Consider the following 17,854-nt stretch of genomic DNA (forward strand, 5'->3'; position numbering starts at 1 on the left):
TGCAGAAAGGAAGAATAGGACATTAGTTGAAGCAGCTAGAAGCATGCTGTCACATGCTAAGTTGCCAAAGATGTACTGGGCAGAGGCTGTAGCCACCGCAGCTTACATACAGAACAGGCTGCCTACGTCTGTCCTGAAGCAAGAGACACCCTACAAGAGATGGTGTGGAAAGAAACCTGACATGAGCCACATGAAGGTGTTTGGCTGTGTTGCTTATGCACATATCCCAGATGAAGAGAGAAGGAAGCTGGACAAAAAGGCTGTGAAGCTTCGTTTCGTGGGATATGCAAACAATGCCAAGGGCTATCGCCTGTATGATGAAGAGAAAAGGAGGATTCTAATCCGTCGTGATGTCATCTTTGATGAATCAAACTTCAACTGGAAACAGGAAGCAAAAGTATCCTGCTCAGAGAACGAGACAACCATTGAAACACAAGATGATGAGGTCATTGTCGATAGCACTGTCAGAACAAGCGGCAGAATCAGAAATGCTCCAAGGAGATATGGATATGATGAGTTTGCTGATACAGTCACTGTTGATCATCATGCCAATATGTGTCGTGTGACAGAGCCAATCACACTGAAAGAAGCAATGGTGAGTCCTAATGCAAAGGAATGGCAGCAGGCGGCTGATTTGGAATATGAGTCACTGCTGGAAAATGAGACATGGAACTTAGTGGATTTACCAAGAGAGAGAAAGGCAGTAGGATCAAGATGGGTGTTCAAAGTCAAGCATCATAGTGATGGACGAGTGGAGAGATACAAATGCAGACTCGTCGCCAAGGGCTACTCACAGCTGTATGGTGCTGACTATGACGAAACGTTTTCACCAGTGGTACGATTCACCTCCATTCGTACATTACTGTCCTTTGCTATTCAAAACAATCTACACGTGCACCAGATGGATGTCGTAACTGCATTCCTTAATGGACACCTGGAAGAAGAAATCTACATGGAGCAACCAGAGGGCTACATCAAACCAGGGCAGGAACACCTGGTGTGCAAACTGAAGAAATCTATCTATGGACTGAAGCAGTCTCCTCGCTGCTGGAGCAAGGCTTTCACAGGGTTCATGATGGAAATTGGATTCAAACAGAGCACATCAGACCCCTGTGTGTTTGTGAGATCAAGGCAAGAACTTGAGATACTCGCAGTTTACGTGGATGATCTCATTCTGATAACAGAGTCGACTGAGAGCATGAACGAGCTGAAAATTGCTCTCAAGGAGCGCTACAAGATGAAAGACATGGGTGAGCTGTCCTATATTCTGGGCATCTCTGTGATCCAAGATAAAGAAAAGAAGTGTGTTGTCCTTCATCAGAAGCATTACATTGAAGCCATACTTCAGAAATATGGAATGGATAATGCAAATCCTGTAGCAACTCCTGCCGATGTCAATGTCAAATTGAGGAAAAGTGATGGTGTCAGTAAGCCAGTGCACCAACATACCTATCAGTCAATGGTAGGAAGTCTGCTGTATGCTGCAATGGCCACACGACCAGACATAGCTCAAGCAGTGAGTGCTGTGTCAAAGTTCAATGCAAATCCCGATGCTGCACATCTGACTGCTGTGAAGAGGATACTTCGATACTTGAAAGGGACAGTGAACCTTGCTCTCAAGTATGAGCAGTCAGACTCTGGAGCTTTGATCGGATTCGCAGATGCTGACTGGGCTGGTGATCAGGATGACCGCCGCTCAACAACAGGCAACATATTTCTACTGGGTGGAGGAGCAGTGAGCTGGCTCAGCAAGAAACAGGCAACAGTTGCACTGTCAACAGCAGAAGCTGAGTACATCGCACTCAGTCAAGCGGCTCAAGAAAGTGTCTGGCTGAGACGATTACTGAGTGATCTCGGAGTGGAGGCTACGTCCACAGTGATCCTGGAAGACAACCAAGGAGCCATCGCAATCGCGAAGAATCCCGTGAACCACTCCAGGACTAAACACATAGACATTCGCTACCACTACATCCGTGAATGTGTGCAGAATGGACAAATAGAACTGCAATATTGTCCAACAAATGACATGAAAGCGGATATCTTTACCAAGCCACTGACGAAACAGAAGTTTGAGTATCTTAGGAGAGAGATTGGACTTTTCTTTGTTTAGGTAGAGTGGTTGTTTGTGCTTGACAGGTGAACGCCGAACGCTGCCTAGTCAAAGCAAGTTTGAAAACATGTGAAAAAGAGTTCCAGTTAAAGCAATGTATAAAGGAAGCAAGTTTGAAAAACATGTGAAAAAGAGTTCCAGTAAAAGCAATGTTAAGTTTTGTTGTTGTTGTTGTTTAAAGAATTTTGTTCTTGACATTTTTTGTGAAGGAGAGCACGGCTCTGTAATATTATTTAAGGGGACTTAAATAATAAGCGACATACGCTTATTATTTAAGCGTAATAAGCGCTATAAACGACATAGCGCCATCCAGGGTAAAAGTACTGTATTACAACACTCCCACTTAATTTTACAATGGCATTATGTCGTATACCACCTGTGTTGTAAACAGTGAAGTAGTACTTCTGGTTTCCTCTGTTGTGTTGTATGTCGTTGGTTCACGTGCTATGTTAATAAAACTCCGGTAAACGAACAATAGTTACTTACATATTGTTCTACATTTGTCAGACCCTGATACCATGCATGATGACACCAACTGAACAATTCATTTAGGGTTGAATCCGAAGTTGCGATCTGTGTTTTGCACATGTGCCATTCAATCAATATGTGGTTTTTTTCTGAGTCTGGGTTGTGATTGTGACCATTATCAATGTCTGACGCTGGGCCTTTCTGTGCTGAGCTGGGCCTGTTTCTGCTGGGCAGGGGGGTTATTCCATCAACATCGCTAAAGGACAATCCTCCAAGTCTCGCGAGATTTGGCCTGGATTTTCTTTTAGTGACGTTGATGGAATTACCCCCCCTGTTGGTTTTATGACAGGGTGTAGTGATGAGCTGCAGGGGGAAGGTGACATCACAGGAAAGGCTCGATGTCAATGTCCACGGCGGAGCACGGCATGGTGAGCTCAAAGCGGTCGATGACATCAGGATGAAGGACCCCGAGGCGTCCTATGCTTTTCCCACGGGCAAAGATCTCAGCACAGCGACCAGGGAAGAAGGTGGAATCTAAAAGATAAGGGGAAAGAGGGAAAATTAGATATGGGCAGATATGAATCCATAGAAATGAATTACCACAGGATTACGAATCACATTGCAGGGCTTCAATTTGTGACAGCGACTGGTGAATGGTGGACCAGAAGCCCTAGCTCCAGCCTTTTGCCCGAACCTGCTTGAACACATTCCGCGAGCAGCGCTGAAAAAATGCACTAAAAATACTTTTTGGGTTTGTAATGAGACTATGACAAGACACATGAGATCATGGCGGCCCACCAGTCTTGTCTGTATGGGGAACACTGCCAACACTCACCCGTTAAAGGTTATTTGTTTGACAATGACCTTGTTTACAACAAAGTTCTGTCATCACTTTCAGAGCGTCTACAACCGCACAGACAGTGGTGCTGGACAAACACTCTTAAGACATTTATTATATAGCCTAGTATATGTGCACATTTCGCAGCCCAAAAATATTTTTATGAGGGTATTGAAACATCGTTGCTCTTTTCTAATACCGCAGATTACCGTAAAAAACCACCCATTTCCCATAAACGTGCGTTGATTCCCACGGGACTTTTTCCATCGACCATCAACTGAAAGCCACTTCGACACCCAACCTTAAAACCCTCCCAGATGCTTTCTCTCTCTCATCCAAGGTCAGTACCAAACAACCAGTCAAGAAGAGCGTGCCTTCTCTAAGCATAGGGGAAGGACCCGCATTAGACACAGTTGTTAAGTGAAACGTAACTATCTGCTTCTTAAGAGGGTTCTTCCTCTCTCTAATCCCCAGCCTCTCCCTCCCTTAAAGCTCCATACGGGCCCAGAGTGGAGGAAGGAACTGGCAGTTATTCCCCCAGCGCGGCGGGGCATCTTATCTACTAACTCATGGTCAGAGCTCCAACCTGCCACCTACCTCCTCCCTGCCACCTACCTCCTCCCTGCCACCTCTCTCCCTCCCTCCCGAGAGGAGTTTTCAAGGTGTAAGAGGGGGAGGGTGGGAGGGATGTTAAGAACTGAAAAATGTTCAGCCCATTTAACCCCTGATTTATGGAAGCCTAGAGAGGAAAATTGTGTGTGGGGGGGGATGACGGATGACACAAAACGCCTCAGAGTGGATAAAAGAACCCTTCATGTCAGCTCAGAAAGAAGAAATTCCTCTGCCATGTCCCAATAGTCTTTGGACGAGCCGCCGTTCTTCATAACAAACTGGCCAGAAAGCTGCTCGACAGGTCACGCGACGACAAGCTCAGTGGTATTCAGTTTTCAAGAAAAAGAAAGGAAAAAAAAGGAAGACAAGAAAGCTAACAAAGCTAATTGGGGCTATCGCCCCTGGTCACTTGGCCTCTGGCTCACCCTCGGCGGCCTGGATGTGGTAGCCTTCCCCCTGGCCGGGCTTGACATCCAGCAGCTGCATGACCCGGTCCAGCAGGCCGTGGATCACCTCGAACCCCGGACTCTTGTTGTAGTAGACGGCACACAGACGCCGGTTGTTCCTCGACCCCACGTCTGACCAGAGGGAGGAGGAGAGGTTAACATGGTCAGAATGATGTAGGATCTCCTTTAAGACTGTTATGGAGGGTGGTATTATGTTATGGGGGGGGGGGGGGGCGGGGGGGTGCATTACCCTAAGGCGAACTGGCACTGAAAAACATTACCACGATATATCCACTCACTGTTTTTATATTTATAATTTAAAAAATGGACTGACTTATATATAGCGCCTTATTCCAAAGCGCTTTACAACAGCCTCTCATTCACCCATTCACACACCAATGGCAGCAAGCTACCATGCAAGGCGCCGGCCGGCCCGCTCATTGGGAGCGATTTGGGGTTCAGTGTCTTGCCCAAGGACACCTCGACATGCACATTCCTCACATACACACATGCACATTCCTCACATACACATGTACGCATATATATACACACACACACACACACACACACACACACACACACACACACATACATATATATATACACACACACACACACATTCCTCACATACACATGTACGCATATATATATATATACACACACACACACATGTACGCATATATATATATACACACACACACACATTCCTCACATACACATGTGTGTACACCTGGGTTTCCGTTAACCGGCAATTACCGGTCTTTGTCCGGTAAATTTAGTTGAAGTCCGACATATTGAAAAGTCGTCGGACATATTGTCCGGTGAAAATAATTCCCTTTGAATACAATTCGCTAAAGTTCACATTCTGATTCCTTCTATTTTAAAAAAGACGAATATATAGGCTATGTATTTCTTTTATTATGATATGATTTGACACCGGCATGATGATGACTCCTAATGTGTAGGCCGGCCTATGCGAAACAGCGCACAGGTGCCACATGGGATTGATGCCAGATGGGATTACAGCTTAACCAGTCTATTACCGCTTAAACACAGTAGCCCATTCGGCGGTAACCCATGCCTATCTGGCAACCCTGCCAACCCGTCCACCATAGTAATACGGTTTCTTGATTTCCCATCTATGGGTGCGTTCGTAAACACGCTCTGGAAATCCGATCAGCACTCGCGGAACGCCTCTCGTCCAATCGAACGACTCGGTCGCTCTGTGACATCGAAGCCAGCGTGCGCTCCGGCGCTCTCAGAGCGTGTTTACGAACGCACCCCTAGAAGTTTCCAGCCAGCTAGCTGAAGCTGCTACACACACTAGAGCCATGGCGACCGAACGGCAAGTTAAACAACATACTATAAAAGTGACATTGTTTTACTCATTACTCATACATTTGTTGTCATTCAGTTATACAGTTATGTTCTTCCCATTGTCATACTCCCGAGCTAAACGAAATGCCTTCCCAACCAGCGAGACTTATAGAAATGACGTTGTTTTATTGATTTAAAAAAAAAGGGTAAAACTGGAAAGAGAAAATAGAAAACTCACATTAATCCCAAACAATTTAACAAACTTCAGTTAACGTAATGTGGAGTCCGTTCATTGATCGATGCTGTCTGTTCAGTTCCCAGTGAGGCGCCCGTTCAGCGCTGGACCCGTTCAGCGCTGGATTTGACGCATGGCATAGCGCGCATCCGTCAAATCATGTTATATTATTATATATTATATAGCTCGCATCTAATCGTATCGGATGAGAAATAGACATTAAATGGCATATATAGGCCGCTACACAACAGTAATCACCGCGACAAACAGCTATATTAGATTTGGAGAAAAAAAAATATGATTTTGCAAAAAAAAAAAAATATTATATTTTAATATGATGACCGGAATATATCACGTTTGTCCGGTAAATCGAATTCTTCCCGGACACGATGTCCGACGGCAAATTTTTCTAACGGAAACCCTGGTGTACACACACACACACATTCCTCACATAAACATGTGTGTACACACACACACACACACACACACACACACACACACACACACACACCTGTGGTCTCGTCCTTCAGCACCACGTCTGAGATCTCAAACAGGCGGAGCGGCAGAGGCATCTTCCTGTTGGCGGCTACAGTCTTCAGCAGGCCGGCCAGGAGGGTGGTGCGCGCCACCTGGTGGACAGAGAGAGAACAACTGTTTTTTACAACCATCACCAGCCAACATGACTCAGCTAGCAAAAGAGTGCCCTCTTGTGGACAACAAGGGTAGGACGTGGTCCCACATCGTTCTTTGTTCCTAATACAGCAATCTTAAGTGTGCAATTCAGAAAAGGTCCTGACAGGATAACGACGAGCCGAGTGAATGATTCATAGATTCAAACTCTGCAGAACTGCGCTTCCAATGTCATGATTGAGACATTAATGTGGTCTTCAATGTACAATGCCTACCTGGAACTCTGCTGTTTTGGGGTTGGCGATATGCACTGCCCCGGTCTCAGAGATCTTCTTCCCCAGCTTATCAGCAATGTCCTCTTGAGAGCACTACATAGTAATAGAGAGTTAAAGTTAAGTTAGGTTATTGTGTGTGTGTGTGTGTGTGTGTGTGTGTGTGTGTGTGTGTGTGTGTGTCGTATAGCCGCGTGTGTGTTGTTTTTACCAGGGCGAAGGTGAGGGCTTCTGTGAATCCAGCGGCAGCCAGGTCCTGTCTCAGCAACTCTGACAGCTTATTCAGTGGGAGCTAAACACACAAGTAACATGATCATGATTAAACAACACCATTCACACACACACACACACACACACACACACACACACACACACACACACACACACACACACACACACTTGTCAGATAACACACCACTGTTTCCAGACAATTGTTGTCAATTACAAATGCTTTGGTATTCACATGTCATGTCACATTTCTTTTGTTTGCATTGGAACAACCCAAAAAAGCAGAGAGAAAAAAAAATCCAAATCTGATATATCATTCCACACAGAACCCCAGAAATGGACTGGACACAATTATTGGCACCTTTTAAACATTGTAAGAGCTCCTTTTAATTGGTTTAAACTCACTTGTGGCAAGTTACAGGTGCTGGGAAAAATCACACTTGCAACCCAGTTAAAAATGGAGAAAAGTGGACTCAACCTTTGTGTTGTGTGTACCACTACTGAGCATGGAGGAACAGGAAGAAGAGCAAAGAATTGTCTTGAGGATTTGAGAAACCAAATTGTGGAACTGCAGAGACAATCTCAAGGCTACAAGTCTATCTCCAGCTCCCTGGCATCAGATGCCTTGACTGTGTGCATGGTATCATGACATCTGAAGACTACCAAAGGATTTTTTGGGGGGAGCAATGTAGGGCCCAGGAGGGTCAGAAATCTGTCATGGGTCATCCAGCAGGACAATGACACCAAAGCATACTTCAAAAAGCACCAAGAAATGGTTTAACAAAGTGTTGGAGAGTTCTGAAGTGGCCAGTAATGAGTCCAGATCTAAAACCCATAGAACAACTGTGGAGCGATCTCAAAACAGCAGTTGAGAGAAGGCACCCTTCAAATGTGAGCAGCCTGGAGCAGTTGGTCCAAAATTCCAGTAGAGAGGTGTAAGAAACTCATTTGTGGTTATAGAAAGCGATTGATTTCAGTTTTTTTTTTTTTTTCAAAGGATGTGCTACCAAAATATTCAGTTGTAATGAATTATTAATAAATAATTTGTGGATTTTTGGAGTTGTGTGTGGAATCAGATTTGGGGGGGGGTTCTCAGCTTTTTTGTGTTTTTCCAATGTAAGCAAAAGATATAAACACGTGAGTACCAAAGCATTTGTAATTGCAACAATGTTCTAGGAGTAATGGTGCATTATCTGACAGAAGTGCCAATATTTATGTCCATGACAGTACATACGTACGGAACACACACACACAGTATCCTTTCAAAACTGACCACTTAAAAGTGCAGGAGCTCCTCTGACCTGATTGGCTACGGTGTATGTGCGCGGAGTCGTGCGGACAATGTTGTTGAAACCGTACGCCATAGCGGCGTCCTCCATGATGTCACAGGCGTGGATGACATCAGAGCGCGTGGGTGGGATCTCCACCTCGATCTGGTCACCGTCACCCGTGTTCTCTGAGCGCAAGCACATCCGGGTCAACAGCTGGGCGATTCTCTCAGGCGACTCACTGTGGAGGAAAATCATCATTACCATAACTAAATGCAACCCATGGTTAAAACTACAATACCCAGCAGCCACTGGTTACCTAATTCCACAGCACGCCTATAACATCCGGGTCGCGGAGTGTGTTTACTTGAGCCGCTTTTCCATTGACCGGCCCGGGTCGGGTCAGGTCGGGTCGGGTCGGGTCAGGTCGGGTCACTTTTGATCTGTTCTGTTTCCATTACACAAACCGAACCGGACTAGTAGGAGGAGTCGTCGATAGTAGGCGGAGTTACGCGTCACACGCAGCCTGGCAAAAAGCTTCCGGGTGTACACAGCAGTGATTTTTTGGGAGAGAAAGAGAAAGAGAGAGAGGAAGCTATGTACACATAATAAAGTCATGTTTTTTGAACCCTTAAAACCACTGCCTTCACTTGTCTGCTTTATGAACTGTAGTATCATCATCGGGAAACGCCGACAAGACGCGAATCTACCGGAATTTGACTCATGACACAGCCGGTGTTATTCACAGACAAACACGGTGCCGTTTGCGGGTTAATAACTTCGGTTTACCGGGGGTTAGGATAACAATTCAAACGTGTCCGGAAAGAGGAGAAGCCAGGGAATTCAAAAGTTTTTGAATGGAGTCGATCATCCACTCCTATCACCGTGGACACAGCGCGGAGCGAATTCCCTGTTAAAACCGGCATTTGACTCATGAGTGAATGGTGAAAATGGCTGGACGGCTGCTGGCGAACTCCCGGTTCATCGAGTTTACGGTTAAAAGCATAACTTCTCGGGGTGTCAGCGCGGTGGTTAAGGGCTCAAAATGACCGTAGACAGATGGTGAAGTTAGCAAAGGAGTATTGTGTTTTTTTTACCACCTCCACAGCCGGTGTTATTCACGGACAAACGATAATAACGAGAAAGCGATTTTTGTGTTGTGCTTGTTGTAAATAAAAGTTATATGATTCATTGAAATGACATTAAACTAAGATAATACGATGGTCAGCATAATTTTCCGAATCTTTATTAATAAGCTATTACAGAAAATGTAGTGACATTTTCCTAGTGAATGTGGTATTTTCAAGATGGCGGTTGTGAAGAAATAATATGGGATGGGACATGGGATGACGATTGTCCATTGACCAATCAACGGTGTGGGACCTGGGACCTGGGACCCTGGGACCCTGCTCGGATGTGGTACCTGGGACCTAGGACTGAAGCGACCCGGACCGACGAATGGAAAAGGGAACCGAAGCGGGCAGACCTAGGTCAGCACCAGGTCGGCACCAGGTCTGCATCGTAGTGGAAAAGCGCCATTGGTCTCTCCCTCTCTACCTGTGAGCTGGCTGGTGTGTTTGGCGTGGTGACTACGGCGGTGTTTATGACAATAATAGAACTGAGATTCAACGGTCAGGTTTTTCTACCTCTTACCTGTGGACCAGGATGGACTATTGGATTTATTGGATGGCGAGCTAACCCTGAACCGAATGTAATGGAACTGGAACATCTCAGCAAACTTCAGATGAATCAACGACATCGTCTCCAGTCACTCACCTGATGCCAACTTTGCAGTTTATGAAGTCCGCTGACAGTGTCTCCTTCCTATAGGCCAGCTCCTGAGGTCACATAGCAAAGGTGGTAGACGATTAGGACGAGGCCACTCCTGAATGGAGAACGTTGGAATGTACTGGAAGGTTCTCAATAGATCTCTAGGAGATTGACTATAGTGTGCTTGGCTACAGTAGCCTACATACCGGGTACGTGCAGATCCTGCCATCGGGGTACACCACCTCAGCCTCCTCTACCCTGAGATGGACAAGGGTTAGGGTTAGATGGACTGAGATGGACAGGCAAGAAAGACATTTGATTTGAGATATTGAGCGCTGCAAGCAAATGACCTTATCAAAAGACTAGTAGAATGTACAGACTAGTCATGGACTCACGTGAAAGGCTCTGCACAATACTCGCAGAACATTGTCACCATCATGTCCAACACTATCTTTGCCTGCAGAAACCAAACAAGGTGAGAGAGTTTCAGTCAATTTCAACAAAGAACAATTAATCCAAGCATTGTCTTATCTTTTTATTATTATTATTATTATTATTATTATTGTACCTTGGTAAGATCTGTGGCTGTGCACTCAATGAAAACGTTCTTGGTGTTTAGGGAGATTTTGGAATGGTCCCCTGAAAGACATCAACATGTTTGGCCATCAACAGCAGCGAGCGACATGAATTAGACTAGGTTAGCAGCCCAAGTTAAAAAAAAAGTTTTTTTTAAGTATCTTTGAATCCTAATAAACACATCTTCTCAGAAGAATGGCAGAAAACACCAGTCTGAAAGAACACTGAAAGAGTATGGTTACGGGTGAGTTTCTGAAATGCAATGGATGCAAAATGCCCTTATAATGTCCAGACATTGCCAGATGCCAAATTGTGTAAGAAAAATATTAATTTTTGACAATGGTATAGTCATTTGAAGTGTAAATGTTGAGTATACACTGCATTAGGCGTTGGGCCTGTAATCACACTTTAATGCTTTGCATTTATTTGTACATTTCTAACTTGTCATTTAAAGTATGCTTAAAATGCATGCAAAATTCACTCAAATATACTGTATGATTTAAAAGTACTACAAATGTATATGCCATTAAGTTGTATTTTAGTATCCTTTAAATACATAATAATTAAGCTCAATACACATACGTTTGTATTTTGGTATATTTATAAGGAATGTGTTTTTTGTATACTTTTAAAGAGAGAGAGAGAGAGAATAAACCACAGGACATACCGTTGATGATAGGAGGCATAGACAGGACAATCCCATTACTGTCATAGATGACCGGATACACAGGCTTGTCTTCAATAATGTGAAGATAGTGCCGCAAGTGGCTGTCAGTCTGTGAACACGAAACGCAACATTGTTTGAACACATTTGGGATGAGGGTCTCTAGCCGATCGATGCACATCGTACGGAGCCTCACGACACATGCGGCAGATCCCTGCTCACCTTGTAGAGGCTCATGAGCTCAGTGGCAGTGTATTCCTTGGTTTGGTTGAGTGGTTTGAAGCGGATGTCAGCCGGTGGTTTGGCTGTGAAGGTGAAGGGGCCAGAGATGGTGTCCAGGTCATGAGTCCCAATGGCCACCAGGGTCCTCTTCCTACACAGCACAGCTTACAGTCAACAACACTAAAGGCCAATGCACACGGCGGCGATTTTGTCGCACGACAACATTCGATTCTCAATTCACACTAATGAATGAATGAATGTGAATGGAGAATCGAATGTTGTCGTGCGACAATATCGCATCGCACGCCGTGTGCATTGTCTCATTGAGATGCGTTCAAAACAACGGAAACAAAATCGCACACGCCGTGTGCATTGGGCTTAACACTAAGGAGCAGCGTAGAACTACACAGTCAACATCCAGACGCTAATAACATCAACGACACAGACAAAGCTTCGACAAGAACACTCGCCAGGGTGGTTCTCCTTACCAACGTGATCTGACCTGCCTATAACTAACATACCCAGAGTTTTCCCCTGGTCAAATCAAACTGTCAGGAGAAAGTCCTGGCCCTAGTAAATGGTTGAATGTCCATGACAAGGAGCAGCCGGTCATAAAACAAGTGCATCTGCACAGATTCAGTAAGGCTGCATTGAAAGTCACAGCATGTTGACACTAACGGTGATGACTTCACCGAGCTGTGGTGTGGGGTGTCTGACCTGCAGACGTTCTGGTGCAGTTTCTCCTGCAGCTCCATGAAGCTGTCGTAGCGCTCCTGTGTGAAGGTGATGTTGCGCAGGACCGCGGCGACGGCATGGGGTCGGACTGCAGCCGTCTAACAAAGGAACACGGGACACCTTGAGTCACACCTCACAAACAACAACAACTCCATCGTCCTTAAGCCCAATGCACACGGCGTGCGATGCGACATTGTCACACGACAACATTCGATTCTCCATTCACACCCACACACTTCGGTGGTGTGAATTGAGAATCGAATGTTGTCGTGCGACAATCACACGCCGTGTGCATTGGCCTTTATAACCTGTGCATATGTAACAGATGCTTATTGCATCTTTAGATAAAGCTTTCTACTTGATTTGTAATTACATGATTATTAACGGTTTACTCTTTACCGGATTGGACTCTTTACTCATGTAACGATACACTCAACTCACGATTCGATAGGATTCACGATATGATTTTCTCACGATTTTTTTCTTTTTTACAAAATGGGATTAGACAAATGATGACTGAACAATATGATTTTATTTATTTCTCAGACAAAAACTACAAAATACTGTACTGTCCATGTTTTATTTGAATGCATATTTCCTTTTCTTTATAAAAAAGTCAAAAGGAGTCAAAAGGAGATTTCAAAAGGAGATTACATAGTAACAGAGTATGGTGGTCCACTGATATAAAAACACCTATGGCGTTTGTTATTGCTCTCGGGAAAACGTGTGCTTGATAATAAAATACAGTATGTTTTTTTCAACCCACCTCCTCTGTGATGATCAGCCTCTGAGGCTCTCCACTGGCTGGATTCACACGCCTATAGCGAGGGGCTTCCATCCTGTAGTAAAGACACGGGCATGTCAACATTGGAACACACACAGCTTCGTATAAAAGCGTTATCAATGTTACGGTACATGTGGGAATACGGTACATGTGGGAAAACTAGGGTTAGGTGCTAGGGTGCTACGGTTAGGGTTAGGATTAGGGGTAGGGTTAGACATGCCAGCATGTACCAAGTCACCCTAGCACCTAACCCTAACCCTAGTTTTCCCACATGTACCGTATTCCCACATGTACCGTAACATCAACACATCTTCTCACACTTACGTCTCCATGAACACCTGCAGCCCTCGGACCAGGCCCTCCAGACACAGCAGGTCATAGCGGTTGGCTGGGACATCCAGTTTGTACAGGATCACATCGGACGCCCCCTCTGCCTTCGTGTCCCCCTGCTCTCGGCTGATTATGTCTTTCTCAGACGTCTGGTCAGGATTAAAGACAGAGTCTATTATAACACGCATATTATTTACGACTGAGATTTCACATTTCTTCCTGGGACTAAAGGACGACCAAGACATAATTGAGTGAAGATACATATTGACATTTTGAAGAAGCAAACTCAGCTGATCATAATACTAGCGATTACTAAAAATGACCAAAAGATACAGAGAGAGCAATATTGTTCAGGTAATCATTATAAGCATCAGTTAATCAGAGGGTTTGTTTGGAGGCTCATCCTCTGAATGATTTACTCACAATCTCATCGAGCTCCAGTCCAAACTCAAAACACAACTCGTCGAATTCTTCATCCGCTGAAAGAGGAGAACACAGTCACAATGAATTAGTGCATCAAGAAGCACCATCTATAATGCATCATCTAGGCACACATCTGGGTTCTAAATGAGACACATGTGATCATACATGATCGTTACATGATGAGACGCAACTTCATTCCACACGAGCGCCCATATCTGTTTCAGCACACTAATGCAGAGTGCCATGACATGTTTGGAGTTTTGGCTTCGGTTAATGACGGTATTATTAAGTTAATTTGTATCTATATCTCTATATTAAACAGCATTTTTGATGATATTTCGTGGGGGCCTGAGAAAATCGCAGATAACGCAGAGTACGTGGATATTTCAAATGGGGAAACTGGGATAAGATACCTGAAAGAAACAAGTAAACGCACTTATGCTATGGTTTAATTAAGTCGCAAGCTCCTCTCTCAAGCCAATACCACGACACATCTCCTGAAATGATATGATCATATCAGTCTGTCTGACACTGCCATACTAGCCACAGAGATGGGGAATGATGCAACCACCCTGAAATAACAAAACAGTGACAGTTTGAAGAGTCAAACCACGATTTCACATCCACTGTAGTGGAATCACAGTGTGCTGACACACAACAAGACCACATGTCAACATAAATCCTTCTTCGTTCTGTGTTCAACAAACAGCTGATCTAGCTGTACGGTAGTAGAGATCCATTCATTTGAACAGCTGCTAGCTAGCATGCTAAGCTAACGCCAGGATCTGTCACGTTATGCTAAGCTAACGCTAGGATCTGTCACGTTATGCTAAGCTAACACCAGGATCTGTCACGTTATGCTAAGCTAACACCAGGACCTGTCACGTTAAGTGATGTGACAACTGCAAACAAAGCTTAGTGGCTTTAATCTCAGCTAACAGTCATTAGATTGACTGACACCTTACTACTTAATAAGGTTAATAAACATCTTACTCCATGTTCTGCCCAGAGCTTGGAACAGAAGATCTCTCTTCACACTGACGGTCGGCATGGTGATAGTAGCTTTAATCCTCCTGGACTGTTAAAGGACCTGTGTTCTCGGGTGTTCTCGGGTGTAGCTGTCCAACATAATGCCTGATTAGATAGAGCACTTTTGGCCCACCGCTTATCGCCTTTGGGTTTTAGAGATGATTTTAGAGACGAACCCGGCGAGGAAAGAGACAGTCTTTTCCAATATAGGCTACATATATTTTTCTGAACAAATGTTTTCAATAGTTGGCATTGGCAATGTATTTTTTTTGTTACAAAATATGTTTAAAACATTTTTTTTTTTACATGTTTGGTAGTCGATCAGGCAAAATGGGGGCCTTACTAAAATAGTAAACCAATCCAAAACTATCGTTTTGTCACTCGTGACTTTGAGACTGCCAATCACATTCTTCTCAACTGGGATACAAGGAAGTAGACAGGCAGCTCGGAGACGCATGGAAAAACCTTCGCTTAATATTAATTATTAGTGTCAATAGCAGGATTGCCATCATGAACACGTGTGATGCCATTGCTGTTAGCAGAGACGATCAAGGTGAGGAGAATATCTCCACTTTACACTTTTGATGGTGATGATCATGAACCGAGGCAGACCCAGGCATCGCTGGCGGAGCATGAACAGGGTATCCGCGGTGTCTTGAAAAGTATTCAAGTTGATAAATCAATTTTGGGAAAATCAAGACCCTTAATTAAGTATTAAAAAGTCTTATCACGATTTTATGAGGTCTTGAATTTTGTTGGTATTTTTCTGAATTAGACTCTGTCCAAAGAGTTTGAGTCCTAAAAACTTTAAGTAAAAGTTCGTGAATGTATTAGTTTATTAAAAAACAAAGATGAACCGGAAATTGTGTTGTATGATAGAGGTCTAGTCTAACTAAACCTGTTAAGTTAAAGGTGTCACTGATGTAAACGGGTTACAGCTCCAAGTGGCGGTGAGGTCTGGAAAAATATTGACAAAGTCTTTAAAAAAGTCTTAGAAAGGTATTGAAATTAACCTCAAGATTCCTGTATATACCCTGAGGAGGTAACACAGACACGGTTGTTCTAGTGTCAACTGTCACTTAGATCCAACTGTCACTTTCAAATTAACCTCAAGATTCCTGTATGTACCCTGATCCAGAAGCAGAGGAACAGGCTGCCACCACAGACCAACTGCAGCAGCAGCAGCAGCCACATCAAACGGGAGCAGACGAATCAGACCCGCCGCTAGTGGACCAGGCCGAGGCCGAGCGGCAACATCTGGAGGCTGAGAAGAACGGGGACCCTGATGCGTGGTGTGACACAGTCACTGACCCTGCGTTATGGCGAAATACTTCCAGCGACAGAGCCAAGTCCATTCTTGTCGGAAGAGGAGCAGCTCCCTTCCAAAACCGGAGTGCCAAGTACCCAGCCTCGGTCAGGGATAGAGCTCTAGGGGGTAACAGTGGGCATTTTACTAACGCATTACTCAGCCGTTCTTTAGTAAACGGAGAAACTGTGTCTAGACAGTGGTTACTGTACTCCCCGTCAACGGGCTGCGTTTATTGTTTTGCTTGCAAACTGTTTTCCGACGAGCACAATTCTTTCGTCGATGGGTTTTGTGATTGGAAGCATTCGGAGAGAATCGGTGAACACGAGACAAGCACGAAGCATTACGCTAGCATGCTGGTGTTACACCGGCACTCCAAGGAGGGCACAGCAACAATTGATGCTGAGTCAGTCAAACAGGACGGAGAGAAGAGGCAGTACTGGAAGGAGGTTTTAAGAAGAGTTGTGTCTGTGATTAAGTTTTTAGGGGAGAGGGAGATTGCTTTCATGGGGGACGAAGAGCTTCTGGGGTCAGCTCACAATGACAATTACCTGGCCATCCTCGAGGTAGTGGCCAAGTTTGATCCGTTCTTAGCTGATCACATTGAAACGTTTGGAGAAGGAAAAGGCACGGGGGTTTCCTATATGTCATCCACGACCTGTGAGGAGTTTATCCAGCGAATGGGAGAGAAAACGAAACAAGCCATCGCCCGTGAGATTCAGGAAGCGAAATACTTTTCTGTGATGGTAGACTCCAGACCAGAGCCAGACTTCGCTCATGTGGATCAATTGACTTTAATTTTTAGATTTGTTAACCGTGACAGTGGGCATATAGTTGAGCGTTTTCTGGCTTTCGAGCCTATTGAAAGCCCCACTGGGGAGAGCTTGGCAGACTGCATTATTGCTATGGTGGACAGTCTGGGGCTGGACCTGTCCAACTGTAGGGGCCTGTCGTATGATAATGGAAGTCATATGTCTGGGAAGTACAATGAGGTCCAGGCACATCTTAAACGAAAAAACCCATTGATCTACTATGTCCCATGCGCAGCTCATTCGCTGAATTCAGTTGCCGTCAACGCTATACATGGCAGTATCCCAGAAGCTGGACATTTGTTTGGCCTGTTACAGTCAATGTATACGTTTTGTACATCATCCACACACATATGGGGAAAAGTTTTCCGTGGTACTGATGTCAAACTGACGCTGAAATCACTGCCGCCGGGTACTCAGTGGAGCGCGCAGGCAGAGGCGAGTAAAGCACTCCGGAGACATTACGCACAGCTGAGAGAGGCCTTCGGTGATATTTCCGAAGATACGGAGGAGAGATCGGAAACTCGACGTGAAGCTTCTTTTCTCTGTAACGAACTGGACACTTTGGAGACGGCGTTCATGGCACATTTCTGGGATACCATTCTGGAGAGGTTCCAGCCCACAAGCTTACAGTTGCAGATGCATGACGTGAACATCGCTACGGCTACGAAACTCATCTCATCTTTGCGAGACTTTGTGGCGGCACAACGAGATCGATTTGAGGCGTTCAAATGGGAGGCCTTAAATGTCACCGCCGATGTCTCTCAGGCCTACAGGCAGGA

General features: G+C 44.8%; 1 protein-coding gene across 1 annotated transcript; it reads right to left on the reverse strand.

The window, feature by feature from the left end:
* Positions 1-2,593: 2,593 nt before the first annotated feature.
* On the reverse strand, positions 2,594-14,996 carry farsb (phenylalanyl-tRNA synthetase subunit beta). The gene is made up of 17 exons (XM_080547444.1): positions 14,922-14,996; positions 13,929-13,984; positions 13,500-13,654; positions 13,158-13,230; positions 12,374-12,489; positions 11,657-11,807; positions 11,438-11,546; positions 10,763-10,833; positions 10,590-10,651; positions 10,401-10,452; positions 10,201-10,262; positions 8,458-8,665; positions 7,140-7,220; positions 6,932-7,024; positions 6,538-6,655; positions 4,454-4,606; positions 2,594-3,112 (listed from the first exon to the last, which is right to left on the reverse strand). The coding sequence occupies exons 1-17, from the start codon at positions 14,977-14,979 to the stop codon at positions 2,961-2,963; spliced, it is 1,770 nt and encodes a 589-aa protein (XP_080403570.1). The 5' UTR covers positions 14,980-14,996; the 3' UTR covers positions 2,594-2,960.
* Between the last annotated feature and the right edge of the window lie 2,858 nt (positions 14,997-17,854).

This window comes from Nansenia antarctica (assembly GCF_963989245.1).
Source record: "Nansenia antarctica genome assembly, chromosome: 17".
Lineage (NCBI taxonomy): Eukaryota > Metazoa > Chordata > Actinopteri > Argentiniformes > Microstomatidae > Nansenia > Nansenia antarctica.

Excerpts from the sequence above, each read along its gene's own strand:
- farsb (XM_080547444.1), bottom strand. The coding sequence starts at position 14,979 with ATGCCGACCGTCAGTGTGAAGAGAGATCTTCTGTTCCAAGCTCTGGGC. Across the intron at positions 10,652-10,762 it reads CAGCCACAGATCTTACCAAG|GCAAAGATAGTGTTGGACAT; the intron begins GTACAATAATAA and ends TGGTTTCTGCAG. Across the intron at positions 7,221-8,457 it reads CATACACCGTAGCCAATCAG|CTCCCACTGAATAAGCTGTC; the intron begins GTCAGAGGAGCT and ends TTGTGTGTTTAG.